Source organism: Polypterus senegalus, chromosome 1, assembly GCF_016835505.1.
Source record: "Polypterus senegalus isolate Bchr_013 chromosome 1, ASM1683550v1, whole genome shotgun sequence".
NCBI lineage: Eukaryota > Metazoa > Chordata > Cladistia > Polypteriformes > Polypteridae > Polypterus > Polypterus senegalus.
In genome coordinates, this window is record NC_053154.1 from 328,027,621 (window position 1) to 328,047,138 (window position 19,518).

Genomic DNA, 19,518 nt, shown 5'->3' on the forward strand with positions numbered 1-19,518 from the left:
CAGCATTCACCGCAATGTACTGGAGTGTAAAATTATCACAGCTCCTACCTCACAAACTGTCCTTATTCCCCAGATTTCCTTCTCCCCATCAGATTCAAATTTGCCTTTTACTTTTACACGCAGACAATTTCCTGTTAGATTAGCCTTTGCAATGACAATTAATAAGGCACAGGGCCAAACTTTCAAAAAGATATGCCTGTATCTGCCAAAACCTGTTTTCATTCACAGACAATTGTATGTTGCTCTCTCCAGAGTTCCATCTTTTCATTCACTCAGTCATATCCTCAGACCCACCCCATTTGGACAACTGTGTCTTTCAGGAAGTGTTCACCCATCAATGAATAATTACGCGGGTTGGCTTGTATATAAATTATTTGGATAGGAATATAAGTAACAAGCTGGTGATACCAAGCTCATGGATTAACAAATAATTTGGAATCCGTTAAATCGTTACAGGACTTGGACAGCCTACAGGCTTGGGCAGATGAAATTTAATGCCAGTAAATGTGAGGTTTGAATTAACAATGGGAAGTCGGAAAATCAAGAGTACACGTTATGAGAAGGATTTAGGAGTCATAGTGGACTCGACACTATCAAATTCCTGACAGTGTTCAGAAGCCATTAAAAAGGCTAATAGTGTGTCAGGTTATATAGCGCCCTGATTTGTGGTGTACAAGTTCAAGGAGGTTCTACTCAAGCTTTATAACACACTGGTGAGGCCTCATCTGGAGTAATGTGTGCAGTTTTGGTCTCCAGGCTACAAAAAGGACATAGCAGAGGTGGAAAACGTCAAGAGAAGAGCGACTAGGCCGAGTCCAAGGCTACAGTGGAGGGGAAAAAGGTTAGAAGAGCTGAGCCTTTTCAGTTTAAGCAAAAGAAAATTAAGAAGAGACATGATGGAAAAGAAGAGTGCAACAGTAAAGGCTAATAGTAATGAGGTAAAAAAAAAAAAAACACTCAGAACAAAGTCATTGCACTGTATTTCTGTTTGAAGGATATCATATCTTCTGCTTCTAGGTGCTTCAGTAGCTTCTCCAATGGCACGTAGCGGCGCAGTGTGGGTACACAACCAAGCATGATGAGCTTGTGCTTTGCCCTGGTGATTGCAACATTAAGGCGTCTCCAGTCCTGTAGGAGCTTACCAAGCTATGAAAAAAAATTAAACGGCGAGTTATTGTCAAGAATGACATTTGTTTTCTTGTTAAAATAAAAACAATTTATTCTATCCTGGGTACTGTAACATTTAAAAAGAGTAACACCGGTACAGTATCTACATTTAGTAATACACCTGACAATAGTAGATTGCAAGCAGGTCCTTCTTAATGGCTTCCCCCGTAAAACAAAATTATACATTTAAATAAACCTGGTGGCACATTACCGGACTTCTAGTCATATGGGCCGTCACTCTGGCCGACTGCAGTTGCTGATCTTGTTACCTGAGGATGTCAGGTTACACAGCTATGTATGGCAGGGTATGACAAATTATGCAGCTGCATGATGACTTTCAGCACAGTTTTAAATTTCCAAAATATCGCAAGCATGCCACTTTTTCTGAAAGCACATAACACAGACTGTTTGAAACAGCTGGCAATGTACAAAAGTTTTCCAGGTACTGAGAGTTCAATTGTAATATCAGCCCTTATTTCTTTTTTTATCCTATTCTGTCCTGGTACATACAACATGAGAAACCAGACAGACAAGTCTGTCTTCTGTTTGCAAGGTCTCAAAACACATAATTCTCCCGTTTCCTTGCAGCTGCATTAGAGACCACCCATACAACTTAAGACATGTTTGATCTTGTTGGGGGCGAGTTGAAGATTAGATGGACTGAGTCGCTGAATATGTCAGACTAGAGTAGTGCCGGTCACAGGACAGCAGTGAGACTGCTTCCAAATCAGGAAGATTATATAAATGAAGTTTGTGACTGAAAACCTCTGGAAAAGTCATGTAGCTTGATAGGGCCTTAGCAGACACACATCTAAAGAACAGCAGCCTATTGAAATACGCATGGATTAAAACAAAAAGTATTTCAATATAAAAGCTCTCAGACAATACACTACACTTGTGAGTAGACCTGAACCATGTACTTGTATCATGCAGGTCACTGTTATAGCTCTGAAAAGCAGAACGTTTAAAATATAAGAGAGCGCACTGATGGTGGTCTAGTGTGAAACATCCTAGTAGTTAATCAGTTGGTGGCATGAGTTACACCAAGAAAAGCTCCTTCATCCCATGAAATGATTTGTGAGAGAGCATTGGAACTTATTAAAACAGAACATTCTAGATAGATTAGACCACCTTCAGTTTGCTCATCACCTCAAATGGTCCATGGAGGAAAATACATCCCTTGACCTTCATACCATTTAGACACTCCTGGATAATAAAACTGGATTATAGACTACGGGTCATTATTTAACACTGTAGGTCCTTGAAGATAAACCTTCAGCCTCCTAGATTTGGAATATCATGCCATCCTCTGATATTGGATTTTGGACTTCCCTTCCTCAACACCATATAGGATAGGGTGCAGAGATATCACCTGTACTCCTTATTCTCATATGACTGTGTGTCCAGACGCAGCTCCAACTCCATCAGTAAATTTCCAGAGGACAGACACCATTGTACGCCTGATCACCAACAAAACAGCTTACAGAAGAGACCGATCTCCTAATACTGTACATTGGTGTCAAGACAAGAATGTCAGCGAGACCATGGAGTTAGTCATTCACTTCAGAAAGGAAAAGGCAGGTGACACTCCCATCCACAGCAACTTTAGATTTTTTTTTAAGAGTCACCACCACTGCTTAACCTGAAATGGACACAACATATCTCGGCTATAGTTGAGACAGATCACCAACACCGTTATTTGCAGAGACCTCTGCAGAAAGTGAAAATGTTACCCCCCTAAGTTCATCCATGTCTACAAGTGAGCTTAATCAGGTCTATCGTTCCATACTACATTACCTCCTGGAATGGCAGTTGCTCAGCTCTGGACTGGCAAGCACTACTGAGGGTAATGAAGACAGAACATAAGAACATAAACTTGACGAATGAGAGAAGACATCCATTCAGGCCATCAAGCTTATTTGTTTAGCTAATAGCCAACTACCCTAATATCTCATTCAAATTCATCTTAAAGGCTGTCAAAGTTTCTGCTTTAACTACAGGACTATGAAGCTTGTTTCACATTCCCACATCTCTTTGAGTGAAGAAGTGCTTCCTGGCTTCAGTCTTAAATACATTTCCCATTAATTTCCATTGGTGTCATCGAGTGGAGGATACTACTCAGATTATTACAGATACACAGCTCCCTTTTGCTCAGGGCATACATAAGACACACTGGGCTCCATTTACAGCCATTGAACTCTACAGGTCTTAGAAGGCAATTGTTGGTATCTCGCAAGTCTATTATGTGGATGCTGATAATTGATTAATCTCTCTTTCTGGGGATTTTGCACCCTTGGAGAATTGTAGACAATCCTCTTTTGGTTAAGATCAATGCTGATTTCTTAACCGCGACCCACTTCTCAAACCATCTGCGATAGTTAAATACAACAGTTAAGTCGTGACCCAATGGCAGAAACCTGAAACCACAACCCATAGTTTAAGAAACCCAACTTTAGCAACAAATCAATAGTCCTAATGAAGCCCTGATTTAGAGAAATGTCTTCTTTGGTTGCCAGGGCTGTCATTGAAGGGAATAACATAGAAAGTTAAAACAGCAGGGCACAAAGACTCGTATGCAAATATTAAGTAGTCAAGAGGAAAAAAAACACAAACTTTACTGCTCAAAATATCACCAACATTCATATAAATATTGTGAACCTTTAAATTGCTTTCGAACACAAATTTGCTATATATAAAGCATAATCATCTTTCAGGTTTTATTCTCTCATTTTTTCAACCTCTTGGAGATTAAACTCAAGCATCACTTATCAACAAAGTGTTCCAGTCAGACTGCCATACGTGATGGGTATGAAAATGAGCTGTGCAAAAATCCTTTATCCGGAAGCTGCGTTCTGAATTCTATGATGGAAAGAAACCCAGACTGACAGCATTAAAGAGCCATCATTGAGACTGCACATCCAGGCAATGCAGTTCAGAGTTTAGCGGCCATTTTCTTTAATGTGAACACAGTAGAGGTCACATTGGTGAGAATTGTACCAGGAATCATGAATTATAAAAAAAGGCCAAGTTACAGGCTTATCACTTACATGTCCATCACTGTTGCTCCTAACAAATGACACAATGATGACACTTTTATCGCGGCCCTGGTACTTGTCAACAGTGTTCACCTCCACCACTTTGAACTCTGGATGTGCCAACAGAGCAGAGATTGCTTGCAGCTGCTGTCGATATGGGGCGATCACTCCAATATTAGATGCTTTGCAGCCAGCCTAAGGAGAAAAATCAGTTAAGTGCCACATCTTTTAATAGCTCCATCCTAAAACTTTACCTAAAATGAAGCATCAGCCTCAACTAAAGAGGTATCAGCCTTTGAAGTACTGTTTATGAATTACATTAGTATTCCAAATAATTGAATGACATCATCTCAAATCATCTGTATTTTAAGTGTAAATGAAGAGAAAAGACTTTCCATAATGCCTTTTTTAAGGTCACTGAGGCTACATTTTATGAAGCTGCTTAAAGCTTGTTACTATACTCCTGCTGCAAACGAATAAAACAGGCAACCCCAAACAGGACGGTATGAGGACATATGCCCCATTATTTCTGTTTAAATTTCTGTTTAGTGCAGTCCTTGGAAACATTTAATATCTGATATGCAGACATAGGTGGAAATGAGCCGACGGGCAGTTCTTGAGGCATTACCTGACACTCTTCACTAGTCAGTAAGTCTCAGGACAACTAGAAATGCAAAGCTGAACATGATTATGGCCTCTACCAACATGTAGCAATTAGGGAAACAAGAGATTTAAGCAAGCAATTCAAACAATGGTGTAAAGGAATCTCATACCTATAAATGTAACTGGTATGAAATCAGGAGATATTTTAAATTTGATAACCTTTGCCCAAGAACAGAAGCAAAAAGAAATGTTCATAAAAAGGGTTTCATGGTACAACAATGGGCAGCATGGTGGCGCAGTTGGTAGCGCTGCTGCCTCGGAGTTAGGAGACCCGGGTTCGCGTCCCAGATCCTCCCTGCGTGGAGTTTGCATGTTATCCCGGTGTCTGCGTGGGTTTCCTCTGGGTGCTCCGGTTTCCTCCCACAGTCCAAAGACATGCAGGTTAGGTCCTAAATTGTCCCTAATCTATGCTTGGGGTGTGTGTGTGTACCCTGTGGTGGGCTGGCGCCCTGCTTTGTGACCTGTGTTGGCTGGGATTGGCTCCAGCAGACCCCCCGTGACCCTGTAGTTAGGATATAGCGGGTTGGATAATGGATGGATGGTACAACAGAAAGAAAACCTCAAATGGACCAAAATCAGCAACTACTGTGACACTTATATAATGTATGAAGTTTAGCTACCTCATAATGTAATATCTAATCTTATTAAGTTTACTTTTGTCTCCTTTTATTTATAAACAAATGATTTAACTTGTTTTTAGGTAGTGATGACTATAAAAAACCCTATATAAAATAAGATGGAATTAGCTTTCTGCTTTAATGGTGTGGTTTTGTTAACAACTATAAAATCTCAGATATCGATGAAGTTTAAGTAGAGTTTCTTAGTTCTTTATATAAATGTATAATGTGTATATAATATTAAAAAATATAAATGCCATTCATTGCAATTCTATCCAAAAGCAACACACATAAAGAGGACATATACCCACCTTAATAAATGCTTGCACAAGACAGAAGACCAAAGCAGCCTCCACAGCATTGCTAATACCTCCCTGCTCGATAGTCTCAAGGGCTGGAACCTAACGGACAAAATTAATTTTTCGTCAATGGACAACTCAGACTGAGATATTGCAGAGCATTAAGGACATTGAGAAGTCTCTACATGTTTGTGCCCTGTCAGACTGAAGCCCTGTTGTACCCCTTATATATGCAACAATCCTCACACGATTCTGCTCAAGCTCATAGGGTAGTTATCTCCACGAGACCTGAAGCCTTTCCGCTGGCCAGCACAGTGCTGTAGGACAAACTGGAACTGCACTGTTTACTCTAGCAAGGCACACAAGACATAAACAGCTGCAGTGGCCCCTGCACTGATACTTAACTTCCACTGAAGAGGGATGTTCATATATGCTACACTAGGCGTCTCTGGGGAATGTAATGTACCTTCTAGTTCTGAATCAGAAAAAAAAAAAAAAAGAGTTGAATGATACTGGTAGTGGGCCAGGGATGGCTCACCATCAGCCAGTAGGTAAAATGATCATCACTCTGTCATTACCCTGATGGACAAAAAGTTGTGCAACACTGAACCAAAAATGTATTTATTTTTTTATGTGCACACAGAAAACCAAATGGCACTAGTTATAATGCAGGCAACTGGATTAACTTAAAATAATGCCTAAGGTGTGGCCATAACAAAACCTGGAGTGATGCCTCCTACTCCAAATGGTAATTTAGTGCCAGACCATAAGATCAAAATCTGTAACAGAGCTGGACACAGATGTGACGTTTAGTCCAGCCTTTCTAAAGAACAGCAAGGCCAGACAGGCTATTGCAAAGAAAGGCAAGGAGATTATGGATTGCTGATTCTCAGGAAGGTCAGAGAGAGAGAGAGAGAGAGAGAGAGAGAGAGAGAGAGAGAGAGAGAGTGCAAGGGGGGAGTTGGTGGTCAGGATATTGAAGAGGAGGAAAACATCTGGACAATAAAAATCCATTCAGTATCGATCCACATGTGCAAGAGAACTCGCCAAAGACCCTGTAGAAATCAGAACAAAGCATCAACTTCATCCCTGGAAACTGCGTTGTTCATTTGATGTTGCATGTCTGTATATACTTTTAGATATCCATATTCAATATTCTTATGTTAAAAAATAGTCTGTACTATATTGTTTATTACAGCATGTGTATTTGGGTTATTTGTTGAAAACTAGTTTGATCACTAAATTCAAACCACAGAGAAGCTCTAGGTTGATTTATGTATATCATATTATTTTTGGTATCCCCGCACAAATAAAATTCAGACCCACCAGCCATTGTGTGATGTTTCTGTTAAACATCCAACTTTAGGAAATGTTAAAGGTTTGCCTCTTCTAACAAGAAGCCTAAAAAGAAACGATAGTCAAATTGGAGTTCTACCTCAGCGGTGTCCAGGAAGCACACTGGGTATTCTGGTTCTAAAGCCTTCTTTATCCACTGGCAGTTTTCAGGGCCTGCTGAAAATTCCAACTCGAGGTGAACAGTGTCTTTTGCAGGAAGCTGGACCACGCTGCTGGCAGTTTTCTCAGATCCACATTCCAACTTGCCTTCATACACCAAAGTGTTACTGAGAGACATAATTTTGCTAAAAGGACAGTCAAATGAAAATAGAAGGGAAATGATTTACAGATCAGTGAGAAAATTGATGAGGTGACAAAGAGAACCACAAAACTAATTTCTGAAACTCAACCAATATCCTGTCTGTCTGTAATCGTCATACATATTTATATAGCATATACTGAATACAAATACAGAAGGGAATGACTTAGGTAAAAATGCAAATTCAGGCGGATAAGACACAATTTAAGTCAGGTTTTACAGACAAGCTTTAAGAATACAAACTAGAACAGCACAATGAAGAGACAGGCTTATGACCTACAAAGCATTATGAGAGAGATTTGGGAGTTCTTAGGACCAATCATTGCTAAAATCAGAAGACAGTTAGAAGGGGTTAAAAAAAGGATAATGGGAGACAAGCTTACACAAAGTAGTGAACCATGAAGTAAAATTACACAATCCACTTCAGAAGCCATATATGGAATAATACAGTTTTGGTCTTAATATACACTACTAGTTAAAAGTTTTAGAACATTTTCAGTTTTTATGGAAACACATGCAGGTTAATGTATTACTGTTTCGTAAAATGAAGACATTGAACAAACAAACAATGGCAAATAAAAAAAAGTCAGTCAAGGAATCGTTAAGCGTAAAAAATTTTATTCAAATTTTGATTCATCAAAGTAGCCACCTTTTGCTGCCAAACTGTGAGAAACTTGATTCAGAACGTCAGTCACTCTGTGCAAGTCACCAACTCAGCCACCAGGAAAAGATCCCAAGATCATCACACTTCCTCCTCCATGTTTGACAGATGGCGTCACACACTGAGGAACCATCCTTTCATCACTCAACGGCATACAAACACACTGCATGATGAACTGAAGATTTCAAATTTTGATTTATTGGTCCATAAGACTTTGTCCAGTTTGCAGTAGTCCACAGCCGGTATTTCAAGGCCCTATATTGTCCTTTAAGGAATGGCTTTCTTACTGCCACTCGCTATGTCAAACCTGCAGCACAAAGTCTCCACTACACAGTAGAAATTGACACTTGCTTTTTTCCCCCACCACTGTTAAGCTGTGCTGTGACCCTCAGAAACTTGTCTTCTGATTGGGTTGTGACTTTGGGTCTGCCAGATCTCTTTCTATCAGGGTTCATTCCAGTTTCCAGTTGCTTTTGGATTGCGTAGGACACCACTGGACTCACTGACACTTTGATGTTTTCTTGCAATTTACCTAAATGAGAGACTTGCACTTCTAAGGGTAACAATGCTCCGTCTCATTTCATTTGTTAATTGATGTTTTCTTGTCTTTATCACTGGAATACTGTCCATGTAGTACTTCAGAGGGTGTAGTAACGCGGTCTGTTCCAACTCTGCTTTAGGACAGACAGAGGGTTTTAAAGTAATCAACTGAAGTTGGGACACCTGTGCAACTTGTTTACTTCAACTTACAAGGCTTAATTTACTTTAATTGCTACAGAACATCTGTAGGTTGTAGCCTATTAGTTGTTCCCTGAAGAAGGCGCATTTGTAATATTCTGAAATTTTCTTTTTTTCTCCAGTTTTTGCTAACCAAAATTTTAAATTTAAACCTCTGGCAGTTTACCGACTACCTTTCACCATTTAAGGTCATTCATTGCATTTCAAATAATTGTACCCGAAGAAAAACTGCAAAAACTGAGATGTTCAAAAATGTTTGACTGGTAGTGTAACAAGGGGGACATATTAGCAATACAGAAAAGGTCCAAATAAAGCGATAGATGGCAAAATGTGGCCTATGATGAAATAATTGATGAAATCTGAGAAAATTAGATGAAAATGAGATCTAAAGGAGTATATAGGAAAGATTTAAAACCACCTGCCTGACATTGTATAGGTCCCAAAACTGCTCTGACCCATCGAGGCACGGACTTCACTGTTCCCGTGCTGCCTAATTTATCCCACTACTTTGCAATCAACACTTTGGAAACAGGTTGGCAGTGGAGGTGCCAGCAAAGCAGGCCAACCTCCTTCACAGAGCAATAACTATCATCTTCTAATTTTGTATGGTGTCATGGTGCTAATCAGAGCATTACTGTGATTCATAAATATAAATTAATTGAGTATGAAACAAAAATGATACCTGTTCATTCTGTACTGTACATTCAGCTGGACAACAGCATCACTGTGCCTCTCAAGACGTTTAAACAAGCTTTCATCCATGCCTAGAGCTCTGAAGAGAGGAAAAAATATGACTGTAAATCAGAAAGAGCGCATGCGTTTCTCAAGCTGGTGCTATGACATTCACTGTGCATGAAAACAGCAGTTTCATTCTTTAGGAGGCGGCAATTTAGTCTGCAGTGCTCACTCAGACTCCTATTAATATGACAATCACAGTCATAAATACTGTACATGGCCAGACATATTTTTTCTTTTATAAGTCACATGAAAAAGTAAGTGCATCCCATGGACTTTTTCACCAGATTAGATCTTCACATGTACAGTGCCTGCAGATAAAGGTAAGATACTTAAATAAAGGACATATAAAATTCATATGGTGCATTCATTCCCGTATTCTAAATGAACAAAAATGCAGATTTGTCATGAGGAAAAAGTAAATGCACCACTACATTTATAACCACTTGAAATCCAATCCATAACGTTAGAACCAAGAGTTCCAGATTAGTAACATTATTTGAAATGAATCATTCCACTGTAAGGAAAATCTATAGAAGAGGTGTAGATTTCAAACAACTGCTCATATGTCCAGGACTAGTTAAAATGAAGGGAATAGTAGTTAATAGCAGCACAAACTGGTCACTAATTAAGAAAAGGGTTAGAATGAAAATTTGATGCCATAGCAGCACTCCAGGACCAGATTAATGGAGGCCCCCACCATCAGGAGGACCAAAAAGGAGTAGAAGTCCTCCTATTGGCTCAAGTAAGCATTCTGGTAAAAGGTAAAGCATAACAGGCTAATGATATTCAGCATAATGCTGCTGAAACAAGAAAATGGTTCTATTGAGTGTTTATATAATCAAATATAAAATGACAATAAAAATTAAGAAGGTTGCAATGCAACAGAGAAAGCTGTTAACCTAGAGTTCTCCTTATCCTCTCCACAAGCACATTTTTTGGAAGCCACATGACTAACGTAACCATTTGCACTACCACCAAAGACAAGCGTATAGCAACAGGATAGACTTGTGGCTGAGGTACTAAACTACAGAACACACATTTGTTGGTCAACACAAGCTATGGTCTAATTTTATAAAGCCCAAGCAAGGCATTAAAACTGTCATCCTAAGTTAGGAATATTCTAAAAATTGTTCAACTGGAATTTCCAAGTAACTTTGGATGAAAAGCAAAAGGGATAGGGACATGCTGATAGGATTAATGTCACTTGTGTTACTTCAGAAAGCCGGCATATTGTATAGCTATAAAATGTGGTGCCATTTATTGTGCTTTAACAAAGAAATAACCATTTGTGCATATGTTGAATTAGAGAAAATACTTAATGTTATAACACTTAATTATGGCAGTTTAAAATGTGGTCAATGAGGCATTGGTATAAATCTTACTAATTGCACTCAAAAGTGATTGTATATTGATTCACATCTTGAAAGTGCACTCATATCGTAAAACAGGGTATCCATGTCACTTATGTGAATGTCTGCCATTTTAAAAGCCAGACTGGGCTCATCATTTCGTTGCCTGTACCCCTCTGCAACAATGTTCCATGCCCACAGGGACATAGTGCCAGTTTTTGTTTAGTGAAAGCTACAGTTGCTGTTGGTGAGAATGATCCGAGTGCAAAAGGTAACATTTTTTTCCCCCCAAATATGAAGGCAAGGATACATTTCTGTACATCACTGTACTGTACTAATGGTAATATGAGCTTGTTGGAATTGCAATTTCTGTAGAGCAGTGTTTACTAAATTCTTTGCCTTGTGGTTTTAACTCCAACCAATGTTTTAATAATGTGCAATTTCTGCATGTAATTCGAGTTCTGGTTTAATGCATAATGTGACTTTGTAATTCATATGTGCCCATACAAAAATTTCCAATACAAATTGGCTTTACATTTTTATGGTATTTAACTAATATTTTTGCATTTTAATCAAAGAAATTTATTTGTTTTTCTAAGATCATAAATAGATGCGAAAGAAAGTACAAATAATCCTTATATATAATTTGATACTATCCGTATGTATGGTGTTCACGTCAATACCCCGTATGTATGGTGTTCGCATCAATAGCTCGACTCAATACAAGTTAGAACCATGCAATGGGACTCTGCCTCTGTAGTTAGATCATAACGTGGCAAACGCGGAGGCAGTATTAGAGGATTGGCTAAGAATGTTCGAATGCTTCAGTGACGCCACTGGACGGCCGTGTATAGTAAGTCCGTGTTGGTTCGAGCAGATAACAGCAAGTTCGGTTGGTTTTTGGAATGTTGGTTTGATGGGGAGTACTTTCCAGGACTAACATCGTCGACTGACTTAAACCCTTCAACAGCTCCGGAACCGTAAGGAATTTAGAACGTATCGCCATTTGCTTGGTACGTCGAAATCTATCTTTGAGCAGTTTGGTTTTGGCATCTGTCCTTCTGACATCTATTGGCAAACTGAGTAATGACAGCTGGGTATTAACAGCGGTCACTGTTTAAATTTTAGCCGATTTCAGATCTAAAATGACCATGCCAACATAATTATTACTCCGACTCTGATTAGAGTCGTAAAATACGGTTTGTTTTGAAAATTTGTTTGCCAGAAAAAATCAAATGAGGTGCGCCGAAGAGCTGAGTTCATGTCTCGCAGCCACGTTTAAACAGGAAGCTCTTCATTACATCGGCTGAAAAGGTCTATTTTAAGCACAAATCAGTGCCATGATAACAAAATTGTTTCAAGGACTTAAAAAAAACAAAGAATTCTTTGCAGAGAAAGTATGGATTTCACAAACTTAGAATTTGTAGCTCGATTCAATTGGGCTCCCAGTCGCTAGTTGACAATGTAAGTCTGAGCTGGGGCAGCACATTTTTCAGAAACACACCAAGGTCAAGTGTCTTAAATTAATGGAGGGATGTAACATCATTATTACATAAAAAATTGTATCATTTAGTGCTTTGGTGGTAAAAGTGCTCTAGGATCTTCCATAAGTGAGCTTTTTTCTAAGATTTTATGTCAGGTTCTCCCGTTATAACAGCCATACTGTTACTTAGTCATTAACTGTTGTCCATACTAAAGTCTTGAGCAGTGCTTCCCAGGTGCAGTACTGCAGGCCTACAGTTGATTCAGGTTTTCATGCCTACCAACTTCTGCTTTTAATTGAACTTATTCCTTAAATAAATAGCCTTTTCACCCCCATTTTCTATATTTTGGTGTCAACAGAGAAATGACAAAACTGGATTTGCTAAATTTTTAATTTTAACAAGACTGTTGCAAGCATTTATGTATGTTCCATAGGGATACTTTAGTGGTTTTTATTTTCATTTTTGTGATATTCATCAGCACGATTTTCATTTCATGTTTCTAGGTGCTCTAGTTATTTGAGGTGTTATTTACTAATGAACTCACTACTAGATCTAACATTGAGGGAGCTGTGCCCTTTCTGCATTCAGTGTCATTATCCACAAGCAGAGCAGATATCAGGGCAAATTAAATATCATCATTAGAATACAATTAAAGGAAAAGAAAAAGTGAATTAATAGGAAAATGACAAAAGACAGTTAAGCACTCTATCAAAGTATTAACATTTATAGTTGAGGTACAGTGATTTTTAGCATATAAGTTGATAAACATTTTGTAAGTCTTTATTTGTAAACTAGACAAAGCAAATTTAATATTAGATAGTGTTGCAGGAGGCAAGTTTTACTTCATTGATGAAAACAGAGGTGCTTTGATGTTTATCTAACCAAAGCCCCTGGATCCCACCCCTACCAGGCATTAGGACTGACTCAAGTTGTGAAATTTACGGTGAGGAGGATGGATCATCAGACCAGCTTGGTAAGGCTGACTGTGTTTGGACTTACATGAGCCTATAATCCATCTACCACAGGAAGGCCATAAATTGACTAAACAAAGCAACTGGGGGAAAAGTTGCACCCGAGTGCTTCATTGGTAACTGCGCTCAGGAAGGGACTGGAACATTAATTCTACTGCAGCGGTTCCCAAACTGTGGTATGTGGAGCCTTTTCAGGTGGTACGCATCGCGGTCCCTGAAATTTAATTTATCTGTGAAAAACCCTTTATGACAAGTCTGTTGTGAGCAAAAACCAATGAAACTGTTTAAATACAATAATATGTGGATTCCTAAATTTAGTGTGGTGTGAAATTTCATCATCTGAATAAATAAAACCTATTATTCGAATCAGTATTTAGTTCATTTAACGCTACCATAATTCCGTTAACTTCTACTTCTTCACTGTTTCAGCTTTTGGTCACTAGATGAAACCACAATGCCGACACTATTTAGTCTTCGGTAACTCTGCCTCACAGAAACCGCTCGCGTTTGTTGTTATACGTGCACTGCCGCTGTATCGCATCGTAGTCACTAGATCTAAGCACAAAGCCGATACCATTTCGTCTTCGGTTACTGCGTCACATACAGGCTGAAGGCAGGATTTAGTTTCGGGGCGGAATTTATCAATTTATGTACATGCACAAATTTTTTCATTAATTTTATGCATAATTTCTTCCAATTCTTTAACTTTTATTCAGATTTTGGGGCGGTTTAGACCCGAACTCCCCCCCTTACAGCTCTCCCTCCCTTTCAACAAGGTGCAGGTGGTACGCAACACAAATCACTTAACCTCAGGTGGTACTTGACGTCCAAAAGTTTGGGAACCCCTGTTCTACTGGTCTAAAAAATGGCTGTTTAGAATTGGAGGCTATTCTGTACTACAACACCCCATTTGTTTTGTGATAAGAAAAGTTGGTCACTTTGGTTTTCCCCCTCTCTCTTTTCCCACCTGACCGTGAAGAAGAGACCATAATGAAGACAACTATATCTCAGCAGCAATATCGAGACAGGTATGTGGCCTGTTTTAATATTCCATTCCAAGGCCATGTGGTAGCAAGTCAAGCTAGACAAGAGCCGCCTATGGACGCAAGATGAACTGCTAATTAGGCTCTAAGTGTATGGTTTGCCAGTATTCACATAGTATTCTGGTCCATTCATATTTTTGGGCATTTTTATCAGTAATGCATAATTAAAAGTGTAACTTAACTCCTGCCTGTCTCTTTACTCTGTTTAATTGCCTCAGATTACAGATGTGGAAGTGCTCAAGTACCTGATTACAGAGTGGTAAATGTATGGGATTTTAGACATTTTATTAAGGTTTCCATAATAAAGAGTACATAAAGGGGAAAAACAGGATCACCCTAAGACAATAAAACAATAATACACCTACAAATATTTGTAAGATATGAAATAAAAGACAATGTAAAGAATAAGATCAACTAGAGGTAAACGAGAATCCCCGATTATGTAATTGATTGGAACACAAACCTATAGCTGCCAGAGAGGTACCCCCAGGTCTGTACTTGTGAACCACTGATCAAGAGTAGTTCTACCCTCACTAGTCTGGCTTTCTTTTTATTAAGGTCTTCAACAAGCACTTTAACACGTGACAAATGCTATCTACGCAGAAAATCATTTAGTATACAGAATAATTTGAAGCATAAACTGTTCCAGGTAACCAGTCAGTCAAATCAGATTCTGATAGCCCAACTCTCCAAAACTGTGCCCAAAGAGAGACCAAAGTGAACTCACCTGGCTTCTACGTTCCGCACTATGGGAGGTAGCTGTTGATGGTCACCAACCAGCACAAAGCGTTTAGCATAGAACAGGGGCCCCAGGCAAATAAGTTGGCTGATCTGAGAGGCTTCGTCTACAATGCAGAAGTCAAAACGTCTCCTGCTAAAGATGGGGTGCTTCACTCCCATGCAGGTACTTGCCACAACCAGCTGCACAAAGAAACACAAAGGACGTGAGCACAAGGTGGTCAAGGTTTACAAGCCAAACTGCCTAATGAAATCCACATGAAAGCTGCTTGACTCACCTCACTGTTGTAAAGCTGCTCCAGCTCCTCCAGTGTCTGCACACATCTGCTTTTGCAAATCTCCTCATCTGTATGGGGACGGATGTCGGGGTGTACCTTATGAAGCTGCCCCAGCCGTAAAAACCCAATCTTAAACTTCTTCAGTTTCAATAAGATATTGTCCACCGCTGAATGGGTGTAGCTGGTTACAAGGACACTAAAGCCACACACATGAAGAATCCTCACCTGCACAGTAACATGAAAAAAAATCAAAAAAAAAATCAAGTGACCAAGGATGGCTCAGTTGCTCTACCAACTTTGAGTAACACAATAGTTTTTTTCTGCATAAGAGACTAAGCAGAATTTGCAGTTTCATAAAAATGTTTGGTCTATTTCCATCCTCATACACATTGTCATTTTTACAAATGGCTTCAAGTAATTACTGAGCTGCTTTACAGAAAATCCGCCCGTTAGGTTGGTGCTCTTGCACTACAAGTGCAGGTCTCTCTACTTGAAGGAGGTATTATGTAGGAAAATTTTTTTACTTTCTGCCATTTTGATTAAATTTTTCTAGTCAGATACCCTTTAACAGTTTCAACCATGATTTCGTTTCTATGATTCAAAGTATACTTAACATTAACTTAATTTTTTATAGATAAAAAAGCCACTTCCAAACCAGAAAACCTCATGCAGTAGCCACTCACACCTACTAGAAATTTGTTTCTGTCTGACATGGTGAATTAGCAATTTCTTTCATAACCAAGAAGTCAGAATAATATTAAAGACACATATGTAGTGAAGTGTTACCATTAAAAGCTACAGTAAGTAGTATAACTATCATGTCATTTTCTAACCGGCTTAGTCCTGAACAGGGTCATGGGAGGTGCTGGAGCCTATTCCAACCAGCATTGGACATAAGGCAGGAACAAACCCTGGACAGAGTGCCAGTCCATCGCAGGGCAAACACACTAGCCAATTTAGTATCGCCAATCCACCGAACCTGCATATCTTTGGAACATGCTGTACATATCAGAAATTTCATGTGAGCTTAAGAAATATCTGCCTAATACTATAAAATATGAAAAATGTAACATCAATAGACATACTAAAGGTCAATTTTTCTGTGCAATTTATGGTATTACTGCTTTTCCACTGATAGTGTTATGGTTTAAAAATCCACACAGAGGAAGTCTGATAAATTTGCCTCTGATCTAAATAAGCTAATTTTCAAAAAAAAGAAATCAAATAAAATAAATTAGCTGATATTCACTGTAAACGATCCAAATCGGTGATCAGTATATTAGTCAACCTCAAAAAAATTTTTTTTCACTGTCTGCTTTCCAGATTTGTATAGTAATTTAGTTATAGTGCTAATTGACTAAGTGTATGATGGTACTGAGGAAGTGCATACTCAGTTTAAGCTAGGTTTTTATATTCATCTTTAAGGAACAGCATTTCATAACTGCTTTGTATGTACAAAAAATACATATAAATAAAAATTCAAAATGTATGATCTTACCAGAGTACATATTGTGGTGGTCTTGCCTGTGCCAGGCATGCCAACAATAAGAGTATAATCTTTGGAAAGAAGTACCCGCTTCATGGCCTGCTTCTGGGGTTTGTTTAGTCCTAGTAAAAAGAAAGGAACTTTGTAATGCAAATAAAGGAGAGTTGCAGGCTCTAGTAAAGACAGACTTTTTATGCACGTATTTATACCTTTTAAGATGCTGGCTACTGTGTCCTTTGCTCCTCGAGGCAAAACAGAGCTCAAATGCTGAATGAATTCCGGTGGACGAAGATCCACTACCAGCTCTCTAAGCCTGTCACTGAAATCCAAATGATACAAAACACTCATTAAGAAACTTCAGAAATAAGCCCAGGTGGCAAATGTCAGAGAAAAAAGAGCTCTATAAGACAATTCTTATGAAGTTTTTGATGCAAGTTTAACACAACCTTCAATAATTTGGTAGGTTTACAACAAAAAACAATAATGAAACAATTTATAACATATAAAGTACATTTTTTAGTGAATGGTTACTGGAGGGGAGTTTTTTTTTTTAATTACCTCAGATGTTCCATACAAGCTTGTCAGAAGAATAACTTAAATTACCTAAAACAAACATTGGGTGACAAAGGACCAACAAGGGGAAGAAAAAAAAAAAAAGGAAGTCGTCTTGCTTTTTATTTTTTTCACTCATATGTGGTATCCATGTACTTGATCAACCTTCTCCATACAGCTCGATCCTGCTCCTCCTCACTGGTCAAGAATATTTCCTTCAGATCTTTTTACTTTTATATATCTCCCTTGCTTTCTCATTCCCATCATTCTTTTGCCCACATATTCATTGTCTTTCCTCATCACATGTTCATGCCACTTCAGTCTACTTTTTTGTACTTTTAGATCTCTCTCCCACTTTTGTTGTAACCTCTCACACATTCAATAACAATCTAATTTCTGCCATATCTAACTTCTTCCCCTGCTTTCCAATTACTGCCCATGTCTCAGCTTCATATATTATTGCTAGTCTTACCATGACCTTAAAAACCTTAACCTTTGATTTAACTCTTTGATCACACAATACTTCGGATACCTTCTTTCAATGGATCCAGCATACTACACTCTATGGGTTATCTGTGTCTAATTTTCCATCTTAGGCTATCACCGATTCTAGATATTTAAATTTATCCACTCTTTCCAATAGCTTTCCTTGCAGGCTATCTTCTGAATCCTGATCATCATTAAACCTCATATATTCTGTTGTCTTCTTCCTATTTATCTTCAAACCTCGTCTTCCAAAACCCGTCTCCATTCTTCCAACTTCCTCTTTTCTGGTGCTACACAATGTCATCAACAAAAAGCCTGAATCAAGTGGATTGGTCTTTTATCCCATGACTCAACACATCCATGACCCGATTAAAGAGGTAAGGACCTGAAGACCCCTGGTGCAGACCACTCCAATTGGGATCTTGCCCGTTACACCAAGACTGCTTTAAATCCGAGTCCTTACTCCCCCATACATATCCTCACATATGTCTCTGGTTCTCCTTTCTCTCTCATGCACCTCTAGAACTCTTGATGTGGCCCTCTATCATAAGCCTTCTCCAAATCAAGAACAACCACACACAAACCTTTCTGTTTTTCGATGCTTCTCTAGGAGATGTCTCAATGCAAAGAATGAATCAGTTGTCTCTCTCCCTGGCATAAAACCAAACTCCTCCTCTCCTATGGTGGTCTCTTCCCCAAGCCTTCTCTCAATAACCCTTTCCCAAATTTTCATTGTGTGTGAAATCAGCATTATCCTTTTATAGTTTCCACAGTCCTAAATATCCCCCCTCTCTTTATAAATGGGTATAATCACACTGTTTGTCCACTCCTGTGGTTCTCTTTCCAGTTCATAGATATTCCTGCATTAGATCCCTGAACACATCTACCCCCCCTTCTCCTAAACTCTTCCACAATTCTGCTGGTATTTCATCCGGTCTTCTTGTTTTTCCATTTTTCATGCTCTTCTGCGTTTCCTTTACTTTATCACTTCTTATTTTGGTACTAGCTCTTCATCTGGGATTCCATTCCTGTACATTACTCCAGGACTTTCTTCATTCCACACTTAAAACTGTCAAATTAAATCGGAACAAATAAAACAGTAACGGAAAAATGCAGGCTTGGATTAGAGGAAAAATGAAAGAAAGAAGAAAAAAAAGATGTATTCTATTTAAACCATAGAAAGAAGCAGTGAGACAACAACATAGTGTGGCAGAGGCGCTATATCTGCGCCGACCCGATACAGACCAACACCGGAGGCACGTGAAAAAGGATTTTATTTTTGTCTTCAGCCGTGGGGCACGTCTTCCCTGTGTCCCACAGGTCCTACACAGTCACCAAAAGAAAAACACCCAAAAACACATTCCTCTTCATCCACTCCTCCCAGGCAGCTTTGTCTTCCTCCTCCTGATTCTAGTGCCTGGAGTAGTGGCTGCGTTACCACCAAACACAAGCTCAGGAAGCCTTGCAGCTCCCCCTGGCTGTGGCCAACAGGGATGAGCTCTGGTGTTCCAGGATAGTGGCCCTGATGCAACCCAGGAGGACTGGCACCAAATGTTCTG

At 39.0% G+C, this 19,518-nt stretch overlaps 1 protein-coding gene across 1 annotated transcript in view; it reads right to left on the reverse strand.

Moving 5' to 3' along the window:
* The window catches only part of dna2 (DNA replication helicase/nuclease 2), a 53,988-nt gene that overhangs the window by 2,963 nt on the left and 31,507 nt on the right, over positions 1-19,518 (reverse strand). Inside the window, exons 14-22 of the mRNA XM_039737750.1 lie at positions 17,131-17,240; positions 16,934-17,043; positions 15,436-15,660; positions 15,147-15,340; positions 9,517-9,606; positions 7,217-7,421; positions 5,794-5,883; positions 4,215-4,397; positions 1,000-1,146 (exon numbers count right to left, since the gene is read on the reverse strand). Of these exons, the coding sequence (XP_039593684.1) occupies positions 1,000-1,146; positions 4,215-4,397; positions 5,794-5,883; positions 7,217-7,421; positions 9,517-9,606; positions 15,147-15,340; positions 15,436-15,660; positions 16,934-17,043; positions 17,131-17,240 (1,354 nt within the window). The remainder of the gene's footprint in view (positions 1-999; positions 1,147-4,214; positions 4,398-5,793; positions 5,884-7,216; positions 7,422-9,516; positions 9,607-15,146; positions 15,341-15,435; positions 15,661-16,933; positions 17,044-17,130; positions 17,241-19,518) is intronic.